At 35.0% G+C, this 20,446-nt stretch overlaps 1 protein-coding gene across 2 annotated transcripts in view; it reads right to left on the minus strand.

The window, feature by feature from the left end:
* Positions 1–1,073: 1,073 nt before the first annotated feature.
* LOC109032242 (uncharacterized) overlaps positions 1,074–20,446 on the minus strand; it is a 59,689-nt gene continuing 40,316 nt past the window's right edge. For both annotated transcript variants that reach the window (XM_072302374.1, XM_019044265.2), the window contains 6 exons: positions 18,321–20,208; positions 16,552–16,617; positions 15,152–15,307; positions 14,007–14,098; positions 12,143–12,258; positions 1,074–9,302 (listed from right to left, as the gene is read on the minus strand). In XM_072302374.1, the coding sequence (XP_072158475.1) occupies positions 9,278–9,302; positions 12,143–12,258; positions 14,007–14,098; positions 15,152–15,307; positions 16,552–16,617; positions 18,321–20,208 (2,343 nt within the window). In that variant the 3' untranslated portion in view covers positions 1,074–9,277. The remainder of the gene's footprint in view (positions 9,303–12,142; positions 12,259–14,006; positions 14,099–15,151; positions 15,308–16,551; positions 16,618–18,320; positions 20,209–20,446) is intronic.

Here is a 20,446-nt window from a genome sequence, read left to right on the forward strand (position 1 = left end):
TGAAACTATGGAGGAATACATTTTGTTGACATAAAACTTGTTTTGGTCTGTGGCAAATCTGAGTTTCCCGATAAGTGTCGTTTTAAAAAACCAAAGTCACAAAAAAAATAAAAAATGAAAATAAATTGTTTCTGAGAATATAATATAACACTCTTTGAGATAAAAAAACCGTAAGTCTAGCACAGCTGATTAGAGACCTGCTATTTAATTGATGGTACAGTACCTAAGTACTCATTGAGAAAACTACATTTGATATAATAATTTTGTCTTTTCATCAGGATATTTTTTTTTGTTAAGTCAAATTCATAATCTTTAGTCAGGTTTTCACTAAGTATTTGTTCATTGATTTTTAATAAAATAGTCCTAGCAGAATTAAGAAAAATTTCATACATTAGAAAAATTAGAACACTGCATTTCAACTTCATTTTCAAAAAACAATTGCTGTAATAAAAAAATTAAAATACTGCATTTCAATTGCATTTAAAAGTGTCGAACAGTGAGTTCACATTAAGGTGATTCTAGGTGATCTGGAGATGAGATCTGCTACTATGTTGCTCTGCTGCACAGTTTGTGTCTTAGGGAAATAATGATTATCGAAATGTGCACATTAATGCATGAAACTGATTCATAACGCATGGCAGCATTAATCTTGACCAGTAAGACATCATATTTGTGAGCATTGATTGAAAATTCATAAGGGAAACTACCATAACAGACGTTTGCTCATTTAATCAGTGTGGCATTGAGAGACATTCTTTTAAACATTCGGTCAAAATGTGATATGTGTCATGGTGGTTTCCTACGTACATTTTTAATAAATCTTCGCAAATTTGATGCCATACTACTCAATATTAATGCTGCTACACGTTATGGATCAATTTCTTGCATTAAATTGTATGTTACAATAACTATTGCTTACCAAAGACATTGACCGAGTAGTGGCATATTTCGTCCTTAGATCATTTAGGATCACCTTACGGGTACTGAGTTCAGTGAAAATGAAAAAGTTGACTAACTAATTTGAAATCATACTTGAAGGACAGGATGTGAAGTAAATAAATAGAGCCAAAATATTTTCTTTGAAGTACAAGGTTTTATGAGGATACCAGATACAATTGTAGAGACAGATAATCTGGACAGGAGAACATATATAAAAGTAAAAATATGCAAAAAGATGAACAATAATACTGTTTTGATACAGCAAAAAGGCACACATCAAAAGTTTGATTGAACTTTCCGGATGAAAAATCTTCACAGTATGCATGTCCCTTGTTCTTGCGAAAATCACCTTACATAAGCTTACATCAAACAAAAAATATTGACAAAAATATTACTAATACCTAAATTTTCATTAGTTTAGAATTGTAATCAAGGACATAAAACAAAGTAAATTAGTTTTTAAATAAAATTATGGGAGATGGGTTCAAATTAGAATCAGTTTTGATTTTAGAGGTACTACATACAGAAAATTGGTAAATTTTAGGGTATAAATTGGGTTCTCAGTAAAGTTGGGGAATCATTACACGCAAACTTAAAATTGTAAAAGCACACCAGGGATAGATATATTAGAGTTTTTGTGAAAACAGATAAAAAAATCAGTGTACAAAGAAGTTCTAAATAATCTGCGCTACTACAGTTGTGGAAAAATAAATTTAAGCTCATGATATCTATAAGGCATTGTTGAAATTTTGTGCTATTTCAGGTTTTCTGTACATGTAAAGGCAACTAAATGGCAAGGACACCTTCCATCAAGTCCTGGTCTGTAATGAAATTGGCTCGAGTCAAAGGACAATGACCGCATTTCCTCTGCGGCGGCTCATCATCGAATATTGGAAAATTCAGATATCGCAGATTGCATCACTGTTTGGACAAATTAATGATGTTTCAGATTACTAGTGATGCTATATGGGCAAGGTTTGCCCTATGCAAGAGGAAAATGGGTCAGTTGCGCTTGTTGCAAAAGTATGTTTTGATAAATACAGATCATAATATAAATACAGATGGCAAAAATAATAAGATCCGTCCAATATTATTGGAAATATCACTTTACCAAAACATAGCATATGATGTAATCCACTGCAGTGATGCACACCATGGATTTTTTTACCTTGCTTTCATCCGTGTTTTGAGTCAAGCTAGCAGTGAAAATTTAAGTACCACTAGTTGATGAATCTAGGATAGATGAAAGAAGCCATGGTATCTTTCATGCTGGGTGTAAAAACTAAGCATTTGAACGGATCTTATTGATTTTTGCTTCTCTCTAAACTTAAATCGTCAAAACGCGATTTGGTGACTAGCGCAACTGACCTATGGACAAGAAGCTTGTCTTGCTTGCAATTGTTTAGACCGTTTTCACGATGGGCCAGCATGAGGAATCATGTCTCGTCTTCTCTCTATGAACTGAAAATCTGTTTGAATTCAGGGCATGTATAGTTCAGTGATTAAAGCTATTAAAAATGTTTTAAAAAGTATGACAGCTGCATTATGGTCGTTGATAGTGGAATATTGCAAAAGTAGCTACCCTACCCTTGTTTATGCACATCAAAGAAATAAAAACTTGCACAAGAAATTTTAAAATAAAAAGATCGTTAAAACAAATATAAAATATGATAAAGTAAAACAAAGATTTTACAAACAAGATAGTTTTAAAAAAAGAATATCAGACATATTACAGAGTATGAACCAAGTAGCCAAAAATTCAACTGACTAGAATTATACAGTAGAACGCTAAAATTTTCCCCCTTTTTTTGGCATTAATTGACATCCAGTTGATAAGTAAAATTTCAATCATGCATTCAGGCCATATTACAAAAAAAAACAGAGACTGAGAAGCTTAAATATTGCCGTTAAAGCCAACAGTAAATCTTCTGAGATGAGTTAAAATATACTTCAGCAACTATTATTAAACTCTAAAGTGTATTATTTTTCTTTGTAACAGAGTTTTAATCATTTATTTTTTTTGACTGTCATACAGCCTTTCTTCCATTGGGTGGTAAACATCTTATGGACCACTAGACACGGTACAACTTTAAGCATTTTGCATATATGTGTCATCTTAAACATCTATATAGAACACAATTTGCACGAAAATTGTTAAAAATAACTCCCAACCAAGATACTAAGTAACAATTTTATTCAGCACTGGTTCCGAAATATTTGAATTTTCCACTCACATAAAAAATCAGAGTACACTCAAATCAAATTGTGCACTACAACAGTTTTGGCAGGCTTCTCAATAAGCAGTGATCCTTCCCTACTTTGTGTTCTTCAAAGTGTGAACAACGTACAATAGCTGAGCCGCAGCGCCAATATTGCAGTTGCCATATTTTCCTACTGTAAAGACTGCCACGGCAACATTTTTAGCTTGTGATTTAACTCAAGTAGATTATTCTTTTTTTTTGAGTGGAAAGTTTAAATTTATGCATCGAAAAACATTAAAACCTTTGTTGAGAGTTATTTCCAGTAACTGTAGTTGTAAAAATCGTGCTCTACGTGAAATTTTGATGAAATAACATTCATCATATTGCTTAAATTATCACCTTGTCTAGTGTTCCAATGTACTATGACAAGTTGGTTTAAATGTTACTAAAATGTCTGAATAGCTACTTACCTCCAACACTGAGAATGATCTCAACTAATTGACTCTACATTACATGAGATATAACTATTGTATATGAATGTTGTATCGACAGTTAACAGTGCTTCGAAAAATTTCTATAATGCATTATAAAATTTAAAATTTGAATAAAGTACCTGATCAAGATAGAAAAGAGGTAATGCAATTGATACTTAAATACCCTCATTACTTTCATTGAACAAAAAATCCCCCGAAAACTGGTGACCTGATTCATTACCTCTGTGAACTTGAGTACTACTGAGTTCAGTGAAGATCCTTCGTTTCTTTCATCTGTTGAAACATATTTTTGCTATGAATATGGATGTTTAAAAACAGACAAAGTTAAAAATTAAAATTGTATACGACTATCACTCGAAGATTATCTACACAAATGCTGGTTAGACAAATAGAGTAATTAATTATTTTGCTGAGAACTGAGTCCTTAATCCCACTAAAATTCACAGATTGCATAAAATTTTGAATCTCAACAGAAAAATTACAGAAGTCTCCTGTAACAGAAGAAATAATTTAATTTTGCAAGAATAAATTGAGTCAAAACTAGAGAAACTTACAATATTAACAATTTCTATTTTGCAACTCTATATAAACTCTATTTCAAAGAGAAAAAAAGAGGTGTACTTAAAACTAATGTTGTAAATAATTTTAATTTCATGAAAAACAATTTCATACATTAGCCATTCAGAGCAGGATCTAGACTTTTTTTTGTACTACAGAATTGATTTGATTCATTTGGTTATCAAGTTGCGAGGACCCGCATGTGAGCAACCAAGAAACACATTAAAATGAAATATGAATTTTAATAATCTGAAATATGTAAGATCCGACAAACTTTAAAACTTAGGGCAAAGTAATAGCCCTGTATTGAGCCAAAATTGAAGTTCATTCATTAATTGAGTAATGAAATAGTTTTTCTAGTGCTTTTCATGAGGTATGTATGTCCTCTAGTGTGTTTAAATATTACTTTGAAAGCATTTCAGAATTTATCACAAGTTGTCTAGATAAGATTTTATCTGTATTACATTGCTGAACTAATAAAAATCAATGACAAAAATTTGACAAATCACATAAGGAAAGTCAAAAAGCAACTTTTTGAGCAATTTTAGAAGAATCAAATTCAAATTTTTGCCACAAAAGGGGGAGTCCAGGAAAATTAAGGCAAATGACTCAGTGGCTTTCAGCAAAAAAGAACTCCATGTCACATTCGAAAACTGCCTTCTATGTTTCATCATTCAGATAAAAAGCATTGATCATTTTCTCTTAAAATTTTCTTGTGAAATCTTCTAATAGAATAAAAAATATTCACTGTCAATTTCAATAAGTGACAATGGTTAGTAAAAAATGAATAAGTTCTGACCACTAACTGCATGAGAATCTGCATAAGTAAAAGTTGCTCGTTTTAAGTTGACAAAATTGCGAAGTAATTTTCGATTGGCCCTCTAAATGTCCTTACTTCTCTTAACTAGAAAAAAATATAAATATGGCACAATAAATTTTACTTCAAAATTGAATACTTCCTTTCATAAGTTAAAGCAAGACATTTTCGACTGATATGGAACATAACGATGACGAAGTCATAAAAACACTTATCTGAATTTGAAACATTGCAAATATTCCAGCATACTTTTTTTTGAGATGAAAAACTAAAATATCTTTGACATGATAGATTTTTGCATCAGTATCTACACTAAGAAAACAAATTGAATATTTCAAAGACAGAATAAAAAAGCGGGTAGATACAAAAACTGCCATTGCAAATTCAGCGGAAGAAAGCGGAAATCTGTTACTGAAAATTATAACTAGCATTTAGTCTGATAAAAAAATATTTGCTAGCTCAGAGGAACCGAAGTCCTGTACCAAATATGTACATATTTGATGATTTTCTTTCACAATTCTCAACTGAGTGACAAAAACGAGAGTATAAAATTACAAAAACGTGGAATCAGAGAACTATCTATCTAAAATTTGAGCATAATATTACAACATGAAGGCATATGATTCACAACGGAAATGAAAATTCAGAGATAAGATATTGTCTTGAAAGGGCAGTCAGTTGAAGAGATTGCTTTCTTTCCTGATGACTGTTATTTAACATTTCGATGACTATGGAACAATACTGCGTAACTGAAAATTTTTTGCAAAAATGAGTCAACGATGCATTCTGCAGTATAAAATACACAAGTTGATGTTTTCAGTTTTTCAAATTCTGCATGTGAGCGCTTTAATGACACTGTTGGATATAAAAAAATTTGAAACCCAAAATCAAAATTACAAAAAAGACAAAGTTTTTTTTTTGTCCTGTAAAATCGTTAATTTGCAGATAGGCGGTATTTTTCTTTAGTCATCGATTCCTATCTATGCATAACTAGACTTTTGCAAAAAATATTTGATATATTACAGATTTTGTTACTGGACGATCTTACAAAATTCAAGGATTGGTTCCTTCCAGGAAAGTATGAAAAACCTCGCACATTTTTCATCTACTTTGAATTAAAAATTGATAAACTTAGGACAGCCTACTGACAATATGCTTCGGTGCTCTTGATTTGTTTGAGTAGGAAATTGGAATCTCTCAGATTCGGTTGCTCCATTCTTACAGCTTTCTCATGCTGACATAGAAAACAAATCAGAGGTCTAAATGTTGCAGAATCGAACCAGTGGAACAACAGCAAGGTGTGGAAAATTTCGATGGTAATTATATTTAACTCTGGGCGTCGGTTGACATTAATTAACAGGGGAAATCAGATGATCTGCCCCAATTTTTTTTTTGCATAAGTTCAGAGTAAAAAGCTGCCATTTCCACTGATTAACACATTCATTCAGCACACAGTGCGCGATATGCAGATGCAGTTGTGCATGTGCCAAAGTTCATAACGCCCTGTTCACACCTTCTTAGGATCAAGCTCTGTTCTCGTGATTTTTAGGGGAAATTGCAGCTTGTTCTCAATTAGAACTATTAGGATGCAGAAATTGTAAGTGTCTCAAATATCCAGATTTTTTATCATTTGGCCTGACCATCGACTAAATTGATCTGGATAGTTTCATTTTTGCTACAATTACAATATCGAAGCAGACTGGGCATGACTCAAATTCAAGAGCACTCTTTGGTAAATCAGTGTCACTCAAGGATGATCCATGTTAAGTAGGAGAGCTGGCACTGTAGTAGAGTTTTAGGGAATGCGACAAGAGGAATACTGTGCGTTTATTAAAATGGCCTTTCATATTAGGAATTAGTTACTGTTTCGATAGAAACACCGCTTCAATGCTGAGAAAATCTGGAAACCTAGAGTAACAAGTCATTATAAAAGAGTGAATGAAAACATTTTTTTCATCTAATTGAGGGGAAATATTCTCAGTGGCTACTGCATTTTTTAAGTAAACCATAATTTTAATCCCCTACATAACTCCGAAAGAAAGAAAACAAATTTTCAGTTTCAAATTATCCAGCAAAGAACTAGGTCACGGACGGAAAGACTTACAGTCAGTCTCTAACTTGCTAAAGCTCAGCTTGCTAAAGCTTTGCTAAGGCAAGCTTGCTTTGCTTATTAAAGTTAAGCTTTTAGACGCCTGAGATATAAAAAACGGCTGTCAATCAAAACATATAAAAGTTAAAACACTTAAGAACAACCTTGTGGATTAGACATTTACAAATAATGGCGATTTTAAAAACACAAAATGAATCGTTTCTAAAAGCAGAAAATATGTTTGAATCAGCCTTAAAAATCGAAAGGGTGTGATTTCCATACAATCGTTAGGGGGGCAGGGAGCAAAAATCTATGCGGAGGGTCAAAAAAATTTCAAAGCTTTAACATTTTTTTGATTTTTATACTATGAGAAAAAAAATGTTTGATATGATGAATAAACATTTGAAAATTTTTAGAAAAAAGGAATGGACAAAGGAAATAAATGAATGGAGGAAGTTAGTCATGGAAAAAAATCTCAAATGAAAAGTTTATAAAAAAAAGAAAGAAAAACAGAAGATATCAATTTTAAATATTACACTGAGGGCAGACTGCAGAAAAACAGCTGCTTGCTTCTAATTTTTCACACTAACTGTAAGAAGTTTCTCTTTAAAAAAATTAAAAAAATGTTGAAACACGAGGCACGAACAGTCAATTTCTTATAATGTCTACTTCTAATTGCTTTTTTTCAATAACAATAAAATCTCACACCACAATTAATTCTTGCCTTAATCATTCAGATGAATATTTAAATCAACTTCAATCTTGCCTGTTTGAAATTTAATCAAAGTACGGGGAAAGACAAATGCGATTAACACAGATTGCTCATTCGCCCGTGTCACACGATCAAAGCTAGCCATCAAATTATCAAGGTCAGGTGTTGTGATTGGCTTATTCGATGACTTCAACCAATCACAGCACTTGACCTTGACATTTTGATGGAATATTTTGATAGTGTGACACAGGCTTTTTAAGAGAGAAATATTTTACAAAAAACAGGATGCCTATCGGTATAATAAGACTAAAATTTAGTAGAAGCAGCGGTTGAACCCCAGGGTTGTTGAATCTCTTTGTCTAAGATGTCAAGGAGAAAACTCCGCACATGATTCTCAGAATCATACAAAAATGTTTCTGAACTTTTGACCCAACTATTTCTTAATGAAATTTCTTTTCGAACTTTATCAGACTAGTAGGTCAAAATTAAATTAACAGTTCAATAGTAACAGTTCTAGAAGTGCAATTTGAGAGAAGAAAAATTGAAGCCTAATTATCATTCCATTTTGGTTAATTTTAAGTAGCAAAAAATAATTCATTTCATCACAAAATTCAGACGAAATGGTGGAGAGGGTTCATTAATGAAGGATAAAAATAAGCGGGAGGGAATCAATTTCACTCAAGTGTTCCCTTGTGATAGATACAAAATTCGGAAAAGATATTAGTATAAAACACAAAAATGCAATAGGAACTGATAGTTAGGATACGTGATTCAAAATTTCAGAGGAATGAGATTCAATCAGAAAACAAGCTAAAATGGCTAATAATTTTTGGTTGATAGTTTGTTCCATCATTGCATGAGGCCCTCGACGCCTTTAAGAATACACTTTTTAAAATTTATGCTTTGACAATAAAAGATTAAACTATCAAGAAATTCTTGGAAAATACTGAGTTGATGCAAAACAGTAATAAGCTGTAAGAAAAAAAATGTTCCTTTTCAATATCATTTCCTCTGAGCCAAGCTGAATTGCCGGACGGGGACTTTACTTTGACAGAGAATCCGAAAAACCATCAGATAAATTTTAGGGGAAAATAAGTGGCAATCCTGTAAAAATTGACACAATGAAGAGATAATCATATAATGCTATCTAGTGAGTTAATGAAAATCACAAGAACCCACTCGTGCCTATTTATGATTTTATGACAATCAAATGATCATAGATCTGGTGTGAAAAATGGATTCTTCTATATCCCCATGGAGTGATACTTTGACATGCTAACTTCTTACTACTTTTCGGACTTCAATAACCAGTAGACACCCCCAAATAACAAATTAACTTAAAAAACAGGATATTTACAAGGCTCTATAATCTTTATCACGTTCAGAATTTATAGAGAAAAAATAAAATTGCAATAAATATATGAATGAAAATAACACAGATAAAATTAAATTTAAAACGGAGATTTACTATTTTTTAACAGGTGCAGGAACCCTGAAAAAAGGAAAAAAATAATGAATATTACCAATGATGCCTATGAAGCTCAGCATATTAGAAATACAAGAGCGCTTTAATTGATGCTAATGCTGGGACAGATTCCTCTTGGGGTTCAGAAAATTCTCCCTTTTTTCTTGCAGAGGAATGGATATGCTTTGATGAAAACTTGTGCATGACACCCAACAAGTCTTACAACTACTACAAGCTGTTGGGCAGATGCATCGAAAAAACTTTTTCAACTTGTGTGAAAAAGTTTAGGTATTTAGAGGAGCCATATTTCATGCAATTTAAGACACAAAAATTGAAACTTGCCATTTAAATTGCCACCCTGCTGAGATGGGCACATTATCACACCTCAACAGGGTGCCAATTTGAATGGCAAGTTTCAATTTTTGGGTCTTCAATTGCATGAAATATGGCTCCTACGAAGACCTAAACTTTTTGATACAAGTTAAAAATGCCCAATAGCTTGCAGTAGCTGCGGGACTTTTTGGGTTTCAAGTTTTCATCATATGAATACGAAATTGAGGACCATGCCGGAAGAAGGGCGTATCTCGAGATACGCCCTTTTTTCAACATTCTGCTTTTCTGATTCTACGTCGAATAGTGAGAGTATCCTCCAAGTTTGAGAAAAATCTGTCGATTTGTTACGTGAATAATTGACCTGTAAAGTACACCGAAGATACGCCCTTCTTCCGGCCAACGAACTTTCTCCTCTTATTTACACATTTTGCCTTCCGTGATATGGATTTTTACCTGTTTTCTGGTGAAAGAAGTGTCACTTCCATTTTGTTCTCATTAGAAGGAATAGTTTTAGCCGAATAGAATGATTATTTATTCATTTTTATTTACTGTACATCACAGAACGTGAAATGTGAGAGTTACGACTTATTGCACATATTACATTAGTCATGTTAATGCAGTCCGAAGCTTTAAGTTTCGGAGTTGTTCGGAGTTGCAAGTTTATAAACAAATTCTCGTGACTCTATGTATGTTTGATGTAAGATACACAAGTACGCGATAGTGAAATCTCCCAAATGGCTGCTGTGATGACGCGCCGCAGCGTGGAACTTCCTACATATATCAGCCACCTTACTCGCAGGCGCGAACGTATACTTCTCGAGAATATTACGAAAAATATTGCAGAAACTTTGCAACATCGGACAGATCTTAAGTTTTTTAATCAATAAAAGTGGAAATCTGTCGCATGAACAACTACAGAATATTCAACATGGGTTTTTTTTATTGAAAATGATTACCCGGCGAAGCGCTTGGGGGGTTGGAGTGGGAAGCGGTCAAGGGGCGTACCTTATCTGAGAGTTAATTAAATTTGGCAACATTATAAGATCAATGAAGCTTAACAGACAAGAGCTTACAGAATTTTCATCAGATACTCTTGAAAAATGACAAGAAAAGTTCTCTATAGGGGCATTTTTTTTTTTTTTTGAATGATTAAATCGACGCATTTTCCATCCTCATAAAATTGGAGCATTCGGTGATGAAGGTTTGGCCATTGAAAAGTTCATTTTTACGGACAATGTATCAAATTATTAAGCAACACTCGGTTCAAACATATAAGGAATTCCACAGTTTAAAATGACAACCAAAGAAAAGACAATAATTTTAAGAAGAAACCGCTATACCAATAAGGTTCATTTCTGGACGATTGGCAACACAGCATATCCCATACCGTTGGAAGGGGGGGGGGGGGCAAGATGTAATTGATATTAGACAAACAGAATCCAATGGGTGCAATTCGTAACCAATTGAATGTTCGACCACCTTTGGAGACCCTCCAGACTCAATAAGGAGCAACAGCGGATTATAACAGTTTTCCGACGACAATAACAATGCACTTTTCTCATGTACGTGCAACCGGAAAAGTTCAGTTTTTTCCGCTAATAAACCTCCGATTTTAAAAAACTATAGCTCGTTAGAAAGCTGAAGAAATTCTGCAGAAACCGTTTTCTTTTATTTCCTTTAAATTAATTTTGTCACGAGATACAAAAGAAGGAAATCAACTTAGTAGTGAATTTAGTGTCTTCAGCAATCACAAGTGCGCCCAGAAAAAGCTGGGTTTCTCTGCAACCAGTGACCCGATCTTTAAAAACTTTGGCTCGTTAGAATACTGAAATGTATTAGCAGAAAGTCATTTCCCCGATTTTCTTCTTTTTCATTACTTTATGAGTTATCGAAGAAAAACGATCCTCTTTTTTATCGTACATACAAGGATTCCGAAAGAAGGGCGTATCTCTGGCTTACTTTGTCCAATGATTACAGAGGGCAAATTATTTATTTCTTTTAAACTTTTAATGGATTTCAAAGCTGTAGGATCTAGTTTAAGAGAATTGACTTTGGTTTAACCAACTGCTGCATTTCATTTTTCGGGACACCATTTCAAATCTTCAAATGCGTTTTTCTAACGACGCTGAACCTTGTACATACGCCCTTCTTCCGGCATGGTCCTCAATTTCATGTACAAGTTTTCATCAAAGCATATCCATCTCTCTGCAAAGGAAAAAAAGGGGTAGCGGTCTGTTTAATGATGACTAGATATTTTTGCTTATCAACCAAGGGAAATGTATTCATTCATGCATGTAATGTATGCACTTTATTCTGTGGATTATGCTATGTGGCAAATAAGGGTACAAAATCTGCTCAATGGATGATTTGCATTTTAATGCTTAAAAGTTTTGCAAATGAGACAACTTTTTCATTCAGGTTGAACCTCACTTTATGAGAGTTTGAAATTGGGGAGATAAACAGCTTTACAGCCAGTGCCTTTGGTAATGATACGGAAAAAAGTGTTGCAAACAAGAAAATGACACAAAACTCACCTGGTTCTAAACGTTGGAAGTCTGGATGCAAATCTAGGAATACCAGCTGTGGACGCAGGCATTGGCAATCTGCTTGCAGGAGGTTGACGAACAGAGGGCATCCTCAAACCTGAAGTCTGAGAGCAGAGAAAGGAAGACATCAAAATTAAAAAACTTTAAAAGAAGAGTTAGAGAGGATTCAAAGGCAGTCATTCAAAGGATAACTGAACACACAGGAGAGAAACTAAAGACTGACTATAATTTACGATCTATTAATGAAATTGAAAGTTCGGATTTGAAACATGAAAAACGCTAAGTTCTCTCGTATAGGTTAAATTTAGATTTTTTTAGTTGGGATGGAAAATTAGAAATCAGTTTTTATGAGGCAATTTTGATGAGAAAATACGCATTCTGATCATTGCTTGCTAGCATGCTCAACTTGTCTGGTAGTCCATCTTACATGAGAATCAGCACCTTTTGGATTTAAAACAATAGATTCTGCTCAGCTTGAAGATCATATTTTTCATTAAAGTATCGATGACAACAACATACGAGGGTCATCCAAAAAGTAAGTTTCCCTACCTTGTATCTTCCAAACGAAAAGAGATTAATCAAATCGGTAAAAAGGCACATATTAGGCATACTCTAAGCTTTAAAACAAGCTCAAGTTTTTGAAAATCGGTTAAGGAGTTCGCGAGTAAACTTAATTTTACTGAGACAACCTCCTGTCGCCGCGTGCCCACCTCCGGGGTCAGGATGCGCGGAGAGTCGATTATAGAAGACTCGGGTTATCGCCTCTACACATCACATCAACAAGAAATTTTAATGTTTTCATTGAGTAGGCCTTACCTTACTCTTTGACATAGTCTCCACATCTTCTTTGACATTTTTGGTATCATTACAGCAGCTTCTTCATGCCTTCCGCTTAGAAGCTTTCGCCTTGACTCTGAAACCAGTCATTGACAGCGATCTGTACCTCTGAATCGGTTGAAAATCGCTTCCATCGTGGAAGTTTTTCCGCTCGGGAACAAATGAAAGTCACATGAAGCTAAAGTACGAAAGTTTGAAGGATTGGGGGAAAATTTCCCTACGCAAAGCAACTGATTTGGGAGTGCAGATCGCTGTCAATGACTAGTTTCGGAGCCAAGACGAGATCTTCTACGCGGAGGGCGTCAAGAAGCTGCTGTAATGATACCAAAAATGTCAAAGAAGATGTGGAGACTACGTCAAAAAGTAAGGTAACTACTACTAACTACTAGTAAGGTAGTTACTCAATGAAAACTTTAACATTTCTTGTTGATGTGATGTGTAGAGGCGATAACCCGAGTCTTCTATAATCGACTCTCCGCGCATCCTGACCCCGGAGGTGGGCACGCGGCGACAGGAGGTTGTCTCAGTAAAATTAAGTTAACTCGCGAACTCCTTGGCCGATTTTCAAAAACTTGAGCTTGTTTTAAAGCTTAGAGTATGCCTAATATGTGCCTTTTTACCGATTTGATTAATCTCTTTTCGTTTGGAAGATACAAGGTAGGGAAACTTACTTTTTGGATGACCCTCGTACATCTACCAGCTTCATAGGGTGAATATTGTTGGTGTTCTGATGAATAATTTAAACATTTTGCACTGATATAGGGCAAAATAAATGTCTAAGATAAAAATTGAACAATATGCAAGCTAAGGGTGGAAAGTATGAAATACTGCTTACAACTTTTTCTCATCTGAACATCTAAAAAATCGTTTAAATTTCCGAAGAATGGTAAATTTTAAAGGAAAAACTACTTTCAAAAGGTGAATAATGATAAGACATAAGGTCATGAGGTGCTTTGGTCAAAACTGAGCCATTGACTCAAGATGCCTTTCGAAAAAATTGATATATTTCACTCACCCTTGGCGGTCTGATAAATGTTGATTCTGAGGAAAATTTCGGTGGTGCTTTGGCTGACGGTTCAACTGTAAGGGTTTCATTCATTATTAATTCTGTAAAAGAAAAGAACAGTAAGAGTCAGAATGGAAAACGGCAAAACATTAAAAAGTAATTAGAACATTAAAGGAGTAGATGTTCAATCAGTGCTTGCTCACACATAAAATCTATTTGCTTCCCCCGCTCATTTTGTTCAGCCAAACAAACATTGCTTTATTAAATTAAACATTATATTCCTCATTAATGAAAGGCTTTTGTTAAAAATTTGAAAAATCGGCAAAACTGACATGAATTAATCAAGTTAGGTAATCACACAGTATCAGGAAGCCTACAGATTTAAGTTTGAAATTCCCTGACTTGAATAAAAATTTCCAGGTTTTGCCCGCGGCAAAATAACAAAAACTTCCTCGCTTTTTAAAAGAAGATAGACTAATATGATTCTGAAACCAGAATGTACATCTTTTGATGTTCAGTCCCTTTTTTGGTAGCTTTTCAGCAGCTTTGCGCGGCAGTTCCACAGCCTTTATTCCGGCATGTTCTTCACTTGACTGTAATCGGTGATCAGATTGTAGACTTTTCCAGGGCCGCATTTTAGGGCCTGTAGTTCAGTCTTGGTCATGTCTGTCTCACCCGCTAATAAAAAACTTTCGATGAACTAACATGCCCACGACTCCAGTACAAAGCTTTAGGCTAGCAGTCGTACGTGTGAGAAGTCAAATAATTAGTGAAGAGGCCGATGTGGAAGCAAAGTTTGGAGTTTAAAGTCTGGAGGTAGGCGCAATACAGCAGTGTTCCTCCAACATTTGGCATTGTCGTTGTGTGTTTCTACCCCTCAACCAGCTCTACAAGCTATCACCCAAGCACCCTCTTTAACAGGAACTTATTTCAACCACCTAAGTATTTTAAAACTACCCTCAGATTTTTAGTTTTTTGTCATGTTCAAGGTTGAAAGTCTTAAAATCTTCACCATAAAAACTGTAAGTGCAACTCAACAGATAGACATAAACAAAGCAATAGAGGAAAATTTTGGTCTCATTCATCAAATCTCAAAAGAGAAGGATAAGTTGTTTTTCACGGAACAGTTGATTTGCTTGATAGATGATACTTACGAGTTCCAGTGGGATTATGGTCCCGGAAATTTGTGCTGTCAGGGCTTGGATTTTTAGGCGCTGGCAGATTTGGGAACGGCTGGAAGTTTAGCTGATCTTCCTGAGAGCTGTATTGCGAGGCTGGCGAAATGTTTCGCGGCTGAACACGTTTAGCAACTGAAATGTGATAAATAAATTGAAAAAATAAATAAATATTGGAAGTCGTCAAAAATTACAAGCTCTAAACCATCATATCAACATGTCTAAATCCTAGAAAACGATTCATTGATTTTCTCTGTTTAGAAATAGCTGCTAATAGCCAATTATAGTGCGGGGGATGTTACTGATAAGTGTTTAAAAATGATGCTTAGAAAAAATCTCTACATGGAATGTTTCACTATTGATACCACTATGCAAGTCCTAAAGAGATAAACATCTCATTTTTCCACCCTCCTGTAAATTGAAAATTCGAATACACGATTTTAGAGTTTAGATATTGATGTCGTCATTGAGTTTTCATTAACCTCCACATTAATTCTAAATCAAGAAAAAAGTTCAACAGAACATAAAATACAAAAAAAGATCAGCGTTCTCAGTAACAGCGTCGGATTTAGGGTGGTAGAGGGACTCTGAGGCAAACGTGTGGTCCCCCCCCCCCCCCAGAATAAACGATTCAAGAGAGTAGAAGGTAAAGACCGATATTTCCCCAGACAGTATTTTATGTACATTAGGTCCTTGTTTGATTGTGTACTTGGAATGACACCATCGTATAAAATTAAATTTCTCCGACTTGGTAAAACAGATATCACCGTTTCCTAATTTGATAGTCAGCCCTCCCTCCTATTCTCATCTCACAGCAGTCACTTATTTAATAGTTTTCTCCGAAAAATTTGTGCAAACAAAAAACATTATCTTGCTGTGGGGGTCTTGCAGGAATTGTCCCAAACACTTCTCCCTAAATCTAGTATTACTTAGTAAATAGTGCCAATTTTATTGGAAAAAGAGTAGTCAAATATAAAATCGTTGACATGTTCGATAGCCTGTTCCAGGATGAAAGACCCTGTACATAAAGTCAAGTATTGTTAACCTTCCACGCTTCATAGATTAAAATTGTTGATTTGCTGTTATCAAAACAACTCTTGAGATCCATGCCAATTAGTCTTCTTGTTTATGGTGATATTGTAAAATATTGACCTCGGAAAGAGCAGTTTTTAGCCCACTGATTCCATGTTAATAAGCATGAGCACAGCAACAATCCAGTCAGCAGCTAGTCAATGAGACAATCTTTGTTCACTTAGCTGTGGTGCATAGTGAAGAGAGAACAATTTTTTTTTCATGCTCAGTTCCTTCATCAACCAGCCACGGAACAGCATTATTGCACCTATACTTAGAATATGAAATTGCGGAAGATGAACACTTACCGTTGCTTTTTGGAGTTGAACTTGATGCAGGAGGAGAAATGAGATTTTCTGTCCCTTTTTTGAGTTCTACATCATCACAGAAAACAGAAAACAATATGAGAGAGAAATTAACATCAAAGACACCAAAAAACATAAAGGATTGTGCAATGCGGAAAACCCTTTAAGTTCATGCTACTTAATGTTTAAGAAGAGATAAAAAATGGGAAAAGATTAAGGGAATCTACAGTACAATAGAGATTTTTTCCCTGAACCTTGATTGCACTGCATCAGGTTTTATCAGGTTGTATCGTGGTACTTACATTTCCTTTTTCACCCCATGTGAATTTTCTGTTGCCAACTAAAACACAATGGCCATTTTGGCTTCATCAGCCAATATCAGGTGATTATAAAAAAATGAGGCACAAAAGAAACATTCCATTTCATTTTATTTTCGTTCTTCGTTTTTTTTTATAAACACCTGATGAAGGCTGATGAAGCCGAAATGGCCATTGTGTTTTAGTTGACAACCAAAAATTCACATCTAACGGAAAAGGAAATGTGAGGACTACTACTAATTTTAAACACGTACAGAGGCCAAACTTTGCTGCACCACTGCCCTATCTGAATCTTACCAAAATTCTCATTTTGACCACCCTTCCTCCTTTAAAATTTCAGGAACCTCTTTCTGCTCTCTTGTATTGCATCTGACAGAAACTCCTCTTTTAAGTACGACATCAAAATGGGACAAAATTCAGATGTCGTCACCTTCCCGGCAAAGTATCACAAGCGCCACTTTGCCAACTTTTCAAGAGACACAAAAAACTGAATTGCGACCGTAAAAGACGGATGTTTGGCTTGAAACTTGAAATATAGATCCAGCACACCTCCCTGCTTCGAATTTTAATAAAATTTCTTTAAAAAAACGGGTTTTTCTTTGAAAATTGGCGCTTGTGATATCGGCTTCTCGGGGCACTCTGAGAATCTATTGGCGCTTGTGATACGAAAGCCCATCAAATTTAACGGAGTTTTTTCCATATTTCTTCATTTTTAATCTAAAAAAAAATATTATTTTCGTATGTAAATGCATCTCATTAATTCAAAACTACCCATGACTCAACTTTAATAAAAATAGCGCTTGTGATACTTCGGCCGAAAAGTGACGAATCGCTCCAAGTCATTCCAAAAGTTGTTGATACTAATATCGAAAATCAATCTCAAAGATGAGCGATTATTCCCAACTTGGCGCTTGTGATACTTTTCTCTTACATGGCGCTTGTGAACGAAAGTTCGTCAACTTCAAAGGAGTATTTTAAATATTTATTTATATTTAGTCTAAAAAAAATATTATATTCGAAATAACGAGATGTAATTACATGCGAAAATAATTTAGTTTCAAGTCATTCCGAAGACTGCCGTGACAAAAATTGTAAAACAATCAGAAAGGTAGGCGGTTGCCGAACTTGGCGCTTGTGATACTTTTCTCCCAAATGGCGCTTGTGATACGAAAGTACATCAACTTTAATCGACTTTTATTCATATTTCTACATATTTGTTGTAAAAAAAATGATTATTTTCGTATGTAAATGCATCTCGTTATTTCGGAACTATTCATAACTCAATTTCGGTAAAAATGGCGCTTGTGATACTTTGCCGGGAAGGTGACGATGTGCTGAATCAATTCATAATTTGATCCATGACCTTTGAACAACTTTGAACCATTTACTTTGAGCCCACCTGCCCTTAACACGTATTAAATCAGGATTAATTACTATACTTCAAAATTGACTTACCAAAATGTGGCTCGTTAGCACCATTGGAGGTTGAAATGCAGACGTAACTTGAACTTGACAATATGCTACTCGAAGAGGATGACTTGGAGTCAGCACTCCCTCTGCTGATGTCCTCCGCTGAGTTATTTTTCTCAACAATATAGGAAGCACTCAAATTAGTAGCAGACTTGCAGAATGTTGAATTTAAGACATTCTTCTTATCCGTTAAATTGTAATACTTGACTTCAGAATGCCGCTCAAACACACTCATTGGACGTTTTAAGCCACTCTTCATGTTGACTTTCAAATTTTCTTTGGAGTTTGATGCTGTCTTGTTGTATACATGTGAGAAATTAAGGTGGGGCTCTTCTGCTTCCGTTTGCTGCCTAATATTAGTATTTGACGAATATAGACTTCGTTTCACAGGCAACGAGAGTTTTGAATTTTTTAACGGCCCTCGAGGAACTGCTGGTTTGTGGTCAGAGAAAGATCTTCTGGGATTTTCCATGGTGGGTTCGATTTTTTCCAGACCATCACCTTGTGATACTGACAGTCGTTTGACTAAATTTGGTGTTTTTGACAAGTATGATTGCTCCTTCGGAACTTCGAAAGTTGAATTAAGCGTTTCTGTGGACAATGTAGGCGGCAGATACCGGGCACTTGCAATATTTTGATTATTGTCGTATGTTTGATTTAAGGCTATTTGGGATGCACTGTTAATATGGCGACTATCATCAATACCATTATTCATACAAAAAGTATCATTAAGAGTATCGATAGGCGAGTTTTCCATACCTGTGGAAGCATTGTTGATAATCAAAGACTCTTTATTAACATCATTTGTGCCAAACGAGCTGTTATTGATGTCCATAGTGGCATTGTTAATACCCACTGAGCGATCATTAATGTCAAAAGTAGCATTGTAAACGCCAAGCGAGCCATTATTGATGTCAATGGTAGCATTGTTAATGTCATATGAATCATTATTGATGTCCATGGTGGCATTGTTAATGCCAAACGAGCCAAAGTTTCCATCTGAATTATTAACAATACCAACAGAGCCATTTTTGATACCCATGCTTGTATTGCTATGATGTGTACCATTTGTAGGGACTGCATGTCCATTTTCAACACTTCCAACTGATCTGTTGTCAAAAATAACAGTTGAATTTAAATTAGTGGACACATTGAACGGGGAATCGTGGGTGGTATCTAAATCAAAGTTTGTGAACGACGGTGTCTGAACGTTAGTGATGTAATCCAGACTGTTTTCAAGATATTCAGGATCTATGTTGATCATACCATTGTTTTGTTTAGCGATTGTAAACGTTTCAAAAACACCAGGAGATTCAGACTGAAGAATTGCTGTGTTTTTTATTTGTAAACCGGAGAAAGGCACTGCTCGACGATTTTTCAGCTGACTACGGCTGAAAGTTGAAGAGTCGAAATGAAGAGGGCTTTTGAAAACTCCTTGATCTGAATTGGAGGTTTTATTCGAGACTAGCGGAGTTGACATTGGGATGTTTCCATTGTTTAAAGGAGTGAAGGGCGATCCACTCCATTCGAAATTCATTTTTAGCTTTTCCCGATTTTTGACTGCTGACTTACGGTAAGTTCGCGAGTCAAACTCAGACTGTTTATCGTAAGTTCTTTTGGGGTTAAAATTTAAATCTTCTAGCGAATCACTGATGCTCTCCACTGTTGGCGGTGAGTCATACCTGACTTGCTGACAAGGCAATTTGGTGTAACTGCGGCCCATAATTGTGGGCGTAAGAGATTTCCGAACTGGCTCACAGGGTTGTTTATTGATTATTATTTGATTTTCTGGTGTCATTGATCCTGTGCTGTTGGCTTCCGACGCAGATGTTTGATTTAAACAGTTCTGTAAGGACTCGGATTCTGTTTGGTCCTTTAAAAAAATAGAAAAAAACAATTAATAATTAAAATAAAAAATGTTGTATGCATCATGGTGTCTGGAATTCTTGATTTTTAATATTCCACCCTGATTTCCACGGATACATTCCCTGAGGAAAAAGCCAGAATTTTCGCCCATTTTTCCCCAGCTTCTCTTGGAAAAACAAGATTTTTCGCCAAAGTTTGAGGAAAAATTAGCTTCTTGATCTGTCATCTGAATCTTAGAAGCCAAG

Source organism: Bemisia tabaci, chromosome 7, assembly GCF_918797505.1.
Source record: "Bemisia tabaci chromosome 7, PGI_BMITA_v3".
NCBI classification, from domain to species: Eukaryota; Metazoa; Arthropoda; class Insecta; order Hemiptera; family Aleyrodidae; genus Bemisia; species Bemisia tabaci.